Genomic DNA, 11,516 nt, shown 5'->3' with positions numbered 1-11,516 from the left:
TTACATAATGAGCTATAAATATATGGCTCCCCATAAGCAGAGAGAAAGAGGGAAAATGTCTGCATAGAGGCAGGAAAATGTCTGCATAGAGGCAGGAAGATGTCCCGCATAGACAGGCGGGAGAGGGGTGAGGGATACTGGGGATATTGGTGGTGGAAAATGTGCACTGGTGCAGGGATGGGTGTTCAATCATTGGATGACTGAAATACAAACATGAAACCTTTATAAGTGTAACTCATGGCGATTCAATTTTTTTTTTTTAAAAAGTGGCTCCGTACTGTGCCTCCTCAACTTACTGGGACTCCTCCCTGAGACTCTTAATGAAAATTTTGAAATTCTCTGTTGTCTTCACCAGAGGGAGTAAGGACTTAGGTTCAGCTGAACTCAGTTTCTCTCTCTTCCCTTTCAGAATGCATCACAGATGGTCTCTACATGACGTGGCTTCAAAAGAATCAAGGACCACCGAACTTAGAAATCTGTAGTGGAGAAGGCAGAAATGGAACTTCAAACACCACAGCTTCCACTCTGCTCTTAGTCTCTCTGTAAAGATGTGCCCCCTCCACAGGGAGTGAACTACACCCAGGGCGAAAGTTCTCAGGAGCCCCAAACCACCAGCATTCTTGTCTCTGCTCTGGAGAGAAAGCAGAATAATGGCATTTTATAGCTGCTATTTGCTTCTCTTGGCATTTACCTGGAACACTTCTGCCTATGGGCCTGACCAAAGAGCTCAGAAAAAAGGTGACATCATCCTTGGGGGGCTCTTTCCTATTCATTTTGGAGTCGCAGCCAAAGATCAAGACCTAAAATCGAGGCCAGAGTCTGTGGAGTGTATCAGGTAAGGGAAGGGGCCAGTCAGCCTTTCTCTTCTGGGCAGTTGAAGAAAAACTATACTGAACCCAAACTATATTTTCCCAAACCTTTTTCTCACTTTTCAAAAATGGCATTCACAGTAAAGCTTTTTATTCTTCATTTTAAAATAAATCCCCCCCCCAAAAAAAAAATTAACAGTACTGGTTAGAGAACTGTAATATCATATGCCCAGTGACTTGATAGCTGATCATCACTGTTCTGGCAGTTTTGCTGAATAGAAGTACCTCAAAAAATATATTCTGTAGGGGCAGGAGCAATAGTACAGAGAGTAGGATGCTTGCCTTGCACACAGCTGACCTTGGTTTGATCCCCAGCACCCCATGTGGTTCTCCAAGTCCTCAAGAAATGATTTCTGAGTGCAGTCAGGAATAATCCCTGACCCTCTGACTTGACTGGTCCCTACAGCAGTTTATAAAAACTGAGCATTAGCTGTCTCATCTATAAAGAGGACTTTAAAGTTGGAAAAAAAAAACTTAGTAGCAATGATTTTGAAATCACTCCCACCAGAAACTCTTTCTATAGAAAACTGAATTTATCTAATTTATCTCTGCTAAAGCAGAATATATAAATGGAGAAACATAAATTCCATCAAGCCCAATCACAGGCATTTAATCATTTGCCAACAGCTAGTACGTCCCCATATATTAATGATTTTCAGATACGGGTCTGTACAGTTGTATTGGTCTGCAGAACTTTCTGTTAGCCTGATTTATTTTTAAATTTTAATACTAAAAATGCTTGGGATATATCTCAGTGGTAGAGCACTAGCTTGGTATGTGTGAGGTCCTGGGTCAATTCTTGGCACCACAAAATTAAATACCAAGAAAAGTTTCATTTTATGGTATTTAATTTTAAAAATGAAAACAAAAGATGCTTTTGTGCTATTTTTCATTTCTGTGATAGCAGCATGAAAAATATTTCTTTATTTTCACTAATCCACAGGTTTAAGAAGGTTGGAAATCACTGCCTTAAATCATTTCTTTTCCATGTCAGGCAGTCTGAATTCTCACCAATTCCTCCAAGACATGATTTCTAGAACCTTTGTCACCTCAATTATTTGACATCTGATGCACCCTTAATGATCACAAGTCTTGAATATGGCATCTAAAATTAGATGCCATTCCTTCTCATAGGGTCTGACTTCTGCACTTTTTGTTCTGCAGTTCATCTCCTTCCTTAATCTGGACAGCAAAGATTATCACCACACCCCATCTTCTGATCTAGAAAGGTGCTTCTCCCTGACACTTGCAATTTCCAGAAGATACAGCAATTTTCCTTGGTCTTCCCAATAATTGGAAAATGAAAAAAATAACTAAATTTTTTAAATTTTCTGTTCATATTCTAGTACACAAATTAGACAAGTTTTCACATGTCTCTTACAAAAGCAAAATAGAATTGCAGAATTTCACTAGTGCTGATTTTTAACTTTTTGATAGCATATGTAAAAATAATATTGAATACGGCCATGGGGAGCTTGCCAGACTGCCTTGCAGGTGGGTCACTCTCAGTAGCTTGCCGGGATCTCTGAGAGGAATGAAGGAATCAACCCGGGTCAAAGTCTCACAATGGAGACATTACTGGTGCCTGCTCTGCAAATGTAAAAAATATATATATCTTCTTTAAAGTACTCGCCTGGACTGAGTTGTGTGATGGGTCATGTATGTACCTACACAATCAAGCAAAAAGGTTGTCCTGAAGTTGTCCTGAAGTGATGTACACTTTTTATTGTATGAGGGAAAGCAAATAAAATGGGTTTAGCTATAGAGATGTTTTATAAGAGAGAAATTCTATCTCAATAACTTTGTAAGTTTTAAATGAATCATGAAAAAAAATAAAGAAATTAACTAAGAGAAATAGTCACATTAAAAATTAAAATAAAAATTAAAACAGGACCAGGGCCAGGGAGATATCTCAAAGGGCTGGAAGTCATACTTTGTATGTAGAAACTCCAGAATTAATACCTCACATGACATACCTGGTACCAAATGTTACCAGGAGTGGCCCCAAGCACTACACCATGAGTAGTCACTGAGTACTGCCATGTGTACCGCTCCCCTAAAAAATTAGAGCAGGATATTTAGAAACATAAATAAAACCATGCACTGTAACAAGTTGCAGTTCTCACCACCTGTCTTTGAGCATCAATATTAACACCCAATATCTTCAGAGAAAATCTATGGAGTTGTATTTTCTCCTTTGGGCACTGAAATACAAATGCAACATGTTTAGGGAACCCTTGTTCTGAGCCAAATTCTGGGAGAGTGAAAATCATGTCATTGGCACTATTTATTTTTCTCAATTTCTTTAATATTTATTTAAAATACTAGGGTTGGGAGGGAGTTGGAGAGATAACATAGCAGAAGCAGATAGACCACTTGCCTTGTGCAAGTGGTATGACCCTTGGTACCCCATGTGGTCACTGTAGCCCTCCAGGAGTGATCCCTGAGCACAGATCCAAAAGTAAATCTTGAGCACTACTGGATATGATTCACCTGCTACTCCCAAAAACTACTGTCCTTCTTTGAAAAGCAAGTGAATTTTAACTTAATTTTTCTTTTTGGTGCCAGGATTTGAACTCAGGGCATCACACATACAAGGCAAATAGATGGCAATCTTTTTAATAAAAATTATATAGCACTCAATTCTGGAGTCACCCACATTCCCCTTCTTTAAATATGCATTTCTTCCTTTACGTTGTGCCACTCCACTCTAGAATTTTCCACATCTGTACTCTAGATGTACCAATTTCTTTTCTTTACTGGACTCCTATCATGTTCCTTTAAAAAATTTTAATTAAATAAAGTAGAAAGTGCAAATAATTAACACACAACAATTCTAATAAAATTCACCATTTCACCACCCCAAAATTGTTGTCACTGTTTATATATGATCTTTTTATGCTTGATATTTATTTTTTTGTTTTTTTTGTTTTTGGGTTTTGTTTTTGGTTTTTTAATTTTATTGAATCACCATGTGGAAAGTTACAAAGTTCTCAGGTTTATGTCTCAGTTATACAATGCTCAAACACCCGTCCTTTCACCAGTGCCCATATTCCACCACCAAAAACCCCAGTATACCTCCCGCCCCCCCAACCCCCACTCCCGCCTGTGTAACTGATAAATTTCACTTAATTTTCTCTTTACCTTGATTACATTCCATATTTCAACACAAAACTCACTATTGTTGTTGGAGTTCCCCCCCCCAAAAAAAAAGCCCTACAGAGAAGGAAGCACTTGATAATTAGTTTTCCATTGCTGAGAATGAAGAGATATGCTACTGCAGCTGCGCGGTTTAGGATTTCTGTATTTTAGTATTTTAGTAATTAAGTCCAGGGAGATTTATGTTAGAAATAGCATCATTTCCCTTCCTGGGGCAGCATGGGGCAATGGCTTAGTTCATAGTCTAAAGACATGGCTGCAAGCACTTGCTGGGACCAAAAGTAGTCTAGCTGGTCTCCGGATCTTGGTTGATCAGCAGCAAAGCGGCCGCACAAAAGCGTGGCCACCAGGGCCAAATCTCAGTGGAGCGCGAGCCAGTATCAGCCCCGGCCCGAGACTGCCCAAGCGTCCCACTGTTTCAAGTTCATAACACATTTTTTTCCTCCTTTCCGAGCCACCAAGTTCATACCTGCTTAGTAGTCCTCATAATATAGCAGACGCCACGACGCTTCTCCCCGAAAAGGGGAAAAAAACCGACAAAGAAGGATATTTCCCCTCCTTGGCCGGCGTGGGTCTATGGCTTAGTTCACAGTCTAGAGCCATGGCTGCAAGCACTTGCTGGGACCAAAAGTAGTCTAGCTGGCATCCAGATCTTGGTCGATCAGCAGCAAAGCGGCCGCACAAAAATGTGGCCACCTGGGTCAAATCTCAGTGGAGCGCGAGCCAGTATCGGCCCTGGCCCAAGACTCTATGCTTGATCTTTATTGTTTATGAAAATAAAATCATTCATTTCCCTTCGGTCTCCAGGAATTTCATAATCTAAAATTTTTACTGCAAATCTAAGGCTTTCTTTTTTTGGGTTTTCACATATTAACTTCATAACTGGTGTTGTTTTTTTCTTTTAAAATCTCTATATTACTTTCAGTGAAGTGCCTCACATCTCACATCGATGACTTAGAATTCTTTACTGGGTGAGTCAGACTCACACAACTCATTCTCTTACTAATAACAATCTATTATTATGTCTCCCTTATTCTATCGAAGCATCGTGCTAAGAATCATGCTTAACTGTCTACAGTTCACCACCACTGTAGTTGTTGTCCCCTGTTTCCAGAGGCCCTGGAGTCTCAAAGAACACAAGACCCCCAAGCTGAAGACTAAGAGTATCACAACTCAAACCCAGCTTTGCCTCAGCCTTACTCTGAAACTGCTGACCAGAAAGCTTTTCATTTTCTCCCATTTCTTATCTCCTCCAGATATAACTTCCGTGGATTCCGTTGGTTACAAGCGATGATATTTGCCATCGAGGAAATAAACAGCAGCCCAGTCCTTCTCCCCAACATGACACTGGGCTACAGGATATTTGACACTTGCAATACCGTTTCAAAAGCCTTGGAGGCCACCCTAAGTTTTGTGGCACAGAACAAAATTGATTCTTTGAACCTTGATGAATTCTGCAACTGCTCAGAGCATATCCCCTCCACCATAGCCGTGGTAGGAGCAACTGGTTCGGGCATCTCTACAGCCGTAGCAAACCTGCTTGGGCTCTTCTACATTCCCCAGGTACATCTGCCTTAGCTGCAGCCCCGAGGGCAGATGGGGAGAAGTGGGCTCTGAAGAGTGCTATGACCCTGCCCAAACATCTGGCTAGCTTCCAGCTCTACTTTGCAATGGCATAAAACACCTTTCCTTTAGTCAGGATAACTAAACTTTTCTTTAGTTTCATGTCAAATGTTCATGTCTAGTTGTTTCATGACTCTTCTGAAATTCTTTTACTTTTTTTTTCACTTTATTAAAATACTATGGTTTACACCGCTGTTCATAATACAGTTGTTTCAGGCATTCAATGTTCTACCACTTGGTGTGGTCCAAAAACAAAATGAAGAAAGCAAGGAAGGGAGGGAGTAAGAGAGGGGAAGGAAAGGAGGAAGGAAGGAAGGAAGGAAGGAAGGAAGGAAGGAAGGAAGGAAGGAAGGAAGGAAGGAAGGAAGGAAGGAAGGAAGGAAGGAAGGAAGGAAGGAAGGACCAAAAAAAGACCAAGTTTTTCTCAAAGTACTCAGTTATTTCTTGTTATTTCTTTCCCGCTCCATTCCTTTATAACCATTTTTGGAGAGAGGAGAGTTATAAAAAATAAAAACAAAAATGTTCACTAAGCTATAGATCTCAACTTTTCCCTCCATTATCCTCCAAATACTGGTACCAGGGTTTCACACACCCTGTCCTCCGAGAAATTCTGCTTTCATTGATATGAGCAGAACTGTGGGGTATCAGTTCTCAAAGTTTCTGGGTGACAAAATACCTGTCCCTAATCCTGTTCTCTTAAAGTCTGCTATCTGGTTGCAGGTTTAGCTCTGGGACCAAAGAGATAGTACAGAAGTTAAGGCACTTGCCATGCATAGGGCTGACCCCTTTTTGATCCCTGGCATCAGATATCATATGGTCCCCCAAGGACTGCCAGGAGTCATCCAGAACAGGATAACCCCTAAGCACTGTCAGGTATTGTTACCCGACACACACACACACACACACGCAGAGAGAGAGAGAGAGAGAGAGAGAGAGAGAGAGAGAACAAAAAGAAAACTTAGCTCAATGAAAGCAGAGTATAAATTTCACAAATTAGGAACTTAGTAGTTATCTTGCAAGGTTCAGAAACAAATTATCTATTTCATTAAAAAATATTTTTATAAAATATTTATGAATAAGCAGACTTCACCCTGCAAAACAGACTTGATGAGAAGATATATGCATTTTCAAATACCAAGAATTCTCTCAAAACGACGTGGTATAAAAAAAAAACTATGTGGTATAAACATTTGTTTAAGGTGACACACAAATGTTTTTTTTTTCCACTGAAGCAAAAGAAAAAAAAACAGCAAATTCTATAGAACAAATCATTTTTTCATGTTAATATTTATAGCTCTGTGGAAACAACCTAAATGCCCATGAATAGGAGAATCAGTTCAGTTATGTTACATTCCTTATAAAAATTTTAATTTTAATTATAAATTATACTATGTATTTTTAAAGAATTTAAATTTTTTAAAAGTGTTTTTTTAAGTTTACATTGCTAGGTTGGGGGGCTCATTTCCTCAGTTATTCCTTTCCATATGTGTGACAACTATGAAAGTCTTGTCATCACTTCCTGAAATAAGATTTCAGGGAATTAGAGGTGTTTTTCATTGGGGAAGCCCTGACTATAACTTTTTTGCCAACAAAATCTAACAATGTCCACATCAATAAACATATTGGGCAACCTGAAAAATATTTGACACATGTATTTTAAACACAGAATTGTTTTAAAATAATTGGTCTCAGCCAACAGGCAAAAAAAATCATGACCACCAAAATAATGAGGAACATGAAGGGGAAGATTTTTAATTCTCTATAAATAAAATTAGGTTGAATTTTGGTTATAAACTTGCTGAGGAGACTATAATGATTACCAGTCAGGCTAAAGTATTGACAGGCTGTGGCTTTGTCGTGTCTGCATGTGGGAACCATTTGGGAAGCTTTACAGTCTGATATGCGGTGTCAGACATTTCCTCCTGCCAGAAATTCTGGCTTAAATTGATAGGTGATGGAGCTGGCATCCAGAGTCCCTGGAACCATCCTCCAGGGTACTGGGTTGAGAACTGCAGCCTTAATATTTTTTCAGGAGGCTGATGCCACCCAGTGGATGGAATAATTAAAGCCACCAAGTGGATGGAGTTGAAGAAGAGCAGTTGAGCAAGTTGTGGTTAAAACAGATTTTCTGAATCATTCATGAAATTCTCCCCTCTTGCAATAAAAAAGTTTTGTGTGTTTTAAGGGTTTTTTCTGTAGAGGTGGTGGGCACAAAGTGGTACTTACCCCCACTTTTCTAGTTTGCTTTTGAAAACCTGGGAAAATATTATAAATACTTTCTTCAAGAGAAATGTCATGGGGGATATATGTCTTTTCATTTTTTCATTCCTTTAAATCTTTTTCCGCTTGTTTTTCAAAATATCAACTAGTAAGTAGTAACAAATGGACTTACATAAATCCCACCAAGGCTTTTTATTTATAAAATCCTGATTCAGAAATGTATTGTTTTGATCTACAAATAGAGTTCTCCAAAAACAATCGTATCTCAATAAATTTATTAACTACTTACTGCATAACTTCCCACACTAGAGAAAGAAGAGCAGTTGTAGTGATATTACTCTAGTGTAGAAAAATAAATTGTCAGTTTCATAAAGGCTCTTTTCAAAAGAACTAGGCTTACTCTTTAGTAAAGTAGATCCAGTCCTTTCATATACCCTTTATGTTTTTACTGGTGAAAGTACTCCCTAATAAAAAGTAACATATTGGAAAATTATATGTTTTAAAACAGTGAACATAAAAACTAAATGTTTTGATTGGTGAAAAATAGAAAAATAATAAAAAGGCATTCCTCAAGCTTCTTCAATTTGATTTAAAATCTCCCTGAAAACTGTAAGAAACAAGAAATATTAAGCTCTTGGGTGGGCTTTATGTAAATCCATTTGTTACTGATTGATCTTTTGAAGATCTTTTACCAAGAAGAAATCCCATCAAGTATTATACTTCAGGGGGGAAAAAATGGTGGAATAACTTGCATTTCCTAACTGCTGAGCTGGGACACAAAAGAATGATGTAGGTAGATTAAAGCTGTCAAAATATGGATTCCCTCATGCTTTGGGGAGGCTAGAGGGTACTGAGATGGTCAAAGCACATGCCTCCTACACACACACACACACACACACACACACATGCACAGGGTTGGTTAGCCTCCTCACTAATCTCATCTTCTATATTTGCCATAATGTTTAATGTTAGGGACTTCTAAACTTCTAAACCTTTACAAGATGTTGAAGTACTTCTTTTACTGCCACAGAAACTGTCTGAGAAAGTGGAAGTACATTAAGGAAACTTCTTCAGGGTTCTTCTTCAGTTTGTACATGTAATGTACATAGTTGGTTTTTGTGGTACAGAGGAATTTAACCTGATGAATCTACATGGCTAGTTGAGCTAAATGATGACTATTTCTGAGAAATGACTGCAGTAGAGGGCCTGAAGGTGGCTCAAAGGGCTAGATCACATGCCATGATGTCAGAGTCCTTGGTTCCATCCTGGGCACAGCATGATCAGGTGTGGCCTCACAAGAGAAATAACTAATGGAGGGCACCTTTAGGGAAGGGGGAATTGAGAAAGGCATGGAAAAAATAGCTAAGAGGCAGAGAAACTAGGTGTAATAGGAAAAGGGAACCTCTTGAAGCATCTTGGAAAAGCCTTAGGTTTATAGCCCATATGAAACCTAATAGCTTCTAGAAGTGAACTGTTAATGAAGTATTTGTTACAGTAAAAGGAAAGCTCAGACACCTTGATTCAACATGCAGAAAATGTATATGTGGATGTAAAACAACCAATGACACAACACTGGGGAAACTTGGGAGGTGTGTGGAACAATGCTTAGACTCTTTGAAGAGTCTAGACATATTTTTTCACTGTTGGGTTGATATTATGGCCAGACTTAATTTTGGTTTTTGTTTTTCTAATTTTGAGGCATCTGGGATTGAAACAAAGACCCACACATGCAAGGCAAGTTCTCTGTCACTGAGCCATATACCTGGCCCATACAAACTCATTTTTGAAGGTATCAGATGAACAATCACCCACTGGGAATCATAATGCTTCCTGATTGACTGACAGGTGCTTGGGTGGAGAGGAACTCATCTTGATTAACCTCACCCTTTTATCCTGTCTGCATTGTCCAGCATGTTAGAGCAATGAGATTAATGAATACTCAAAAACCCGCCTCTGTGCAGCCTGAATGAGGCCACCATTCAAATTGTGCTCTTGGCTCTTTACAGGTCAGCTATGCCTCCTCCAGTAGACTCCTCAGCAATAAGAATCAGTTTAAGTCCTTCCTGCGTACTATTCCCAATGATGAACACCAGGCCACTGCAATGGCAGACATTGTTGAATATTTCCGCTGGAACTGGGTGGGCACAATTGCAGCTGATGATGATTATGGCCGGCCAGGGATCGAGAAGTTCCGAGAAGAAGCTGAGGAGAGGGATATCTGCATTGACTTCAGTGAACTCATCTCTCAATACTCTGACGAAGAAGAGATCCAACAGGTGGTGGAAGTGATCCAGAATTCCACAGCCAAGGTCATTGTCGTTTTCTCCAGTGGGCCAGACCTTGAACCACTCATCAAGGAGATAGTCCGGCGCAATATTACCGGCAGGATCTGGCTGGCCAGTGAGGCTTGGGCCAGCTCTTCTCTGATAGCTATGCCTGAGTATTTCCATGTGGTCGGAGGCACCATTGGATTTGGTCTGAAAGCTGGGCAGATCCCAGGTTTCAGGGAATTCCTGCAGAAAGTCCATCCCAGAAAGTCTATTCACAATGGTTTTGCCAAGGAGTTTTGGGAGGAAACATTTAACTGTCACCTCCAAGAAGGTGCAAAAGGACCTTTTCCCATGGAAACCTTCCTAAAAGGTAACGAAGAAGGTGTTAGCAGAATAAGCAACAGCTCCACGGCCTTCCGACCTCTCTGTACTGGGGATGAGAACATTAGCAGTGTTGAGACCCCTTACATGGATTATACACATTTGCGGATATCCTACAATGTCTACTTAGCAGTCTATTCCATTGCTCATGCCCTGCAAGATATATATACGTGCTTACCTGGGAGAGGGCTCTTCACCAATGGCTCCTGTGCAGACATCAAGAAAGTTGAAGCTTGGCAGGTACATCCTTAACATAGAAAATAGTTCATTATATAATAAGTCAGAGTTGGACTAATTCAGGCAAGACAGGTGTACTAGATCCCTCAGAAAAGGCAACATCAAAATATGGTCATCAAATGTAGGTTTAGGAGCTGGAGAGATAGCACAGCAGGTAGGGCATTTGCCTTGCATGCAGCCAACCTGTGTTCAGTTCCCAGCATCCCATATGGTCCCCAGAGCACCAGGGGTAATTCCTAAGTGCAGAGTCAGGAGTGACCCCTGTGCATTGCCAGGTGTGACCCCCTCCTCCAAAAAAAGAAAAAAAAATTCCTGAGTGCATGAACCAGGAGTAACCCCTGTACATTGCCGAATGTGACCCAAAAAGGAAAAAAAATGTAGGTTTAGGTTCAGATTGTCTTTTCACTATGTAAGTAACTGGTTTCTGCAAAATAGTTATTTAATTTAATCATCTGTTGCAAGTCTTGACCAATTCTTCTTTAGTCCTATAGTTCAGAATAACTAAAGAATGGCCACTAAATGTTCTTAAGTCCCCTTGAAGAGATTTAGTACTGACTGAAATATGCTTCTTTAATGCTTAAATTTAAAATATTTCCTTGTCAGTAAAAAAAATATTTACTGAGTACTTCTTTTGTGCTACTGTGCAAAGGTTCATAAAACTGTGTTTAACTACCACTTTTGCCTTTATTTTATTCATAGCCTCTGCTGGATCAACAAACCAACCAACTAAGCTTAGGATACAAGAAAATAAAAGGCA

At 39.6% G+C, this 11,516-nt stretch overlaps 1 protein-coding gene across 1 annotated transcript in view; it reads left to right on the top strand.

Annotated features, from left to right (window-relative positions):
* The first annotated feature begins 650 nt into the window (after positions 1-650).
* Positions 651-11,516, top strand: part of CASR (calcium sensing receptor) — a 30,401-nt gene continuing 19,535 nt past the window's right edge. Inside the window, exons 1-3 of the mRNA XM_004606678.2 lie at positions 651-835; positions 5,285-5,591; positions 9,878-10,762. Coding sequence (XP_004606735.2) covers positions 651-835; positions 5,285-5,591; positions 9,878-10,762 — 1,377 coding nt within the window. The remainder of the gene's footprint in view (positions 836-5,284; positions 5,592-9,877; positions 10,763-11,516) is intronic.

The sequence above is a fragment of the Sorex araneus genome, chromosome 2, assembly GCF_027595985.1.
Source record: "Sorex araneus isolate mSorAra2 chromosome 2, mSorAra2.pri, whole genome shotgun sequence".
Taxonomy (NCBI): domain Eukaryota; kingdom Metazoa; phylum Chordata; class Mammalia; order Eulipotyphla; family Soricidae; genus Sorex; species Sorex araneus.
The sequence above is the reverse complement of the archived record's forward strand: the minus strand, read 5'-3'. Positions and strand labels throughout refer to the sequence as shown.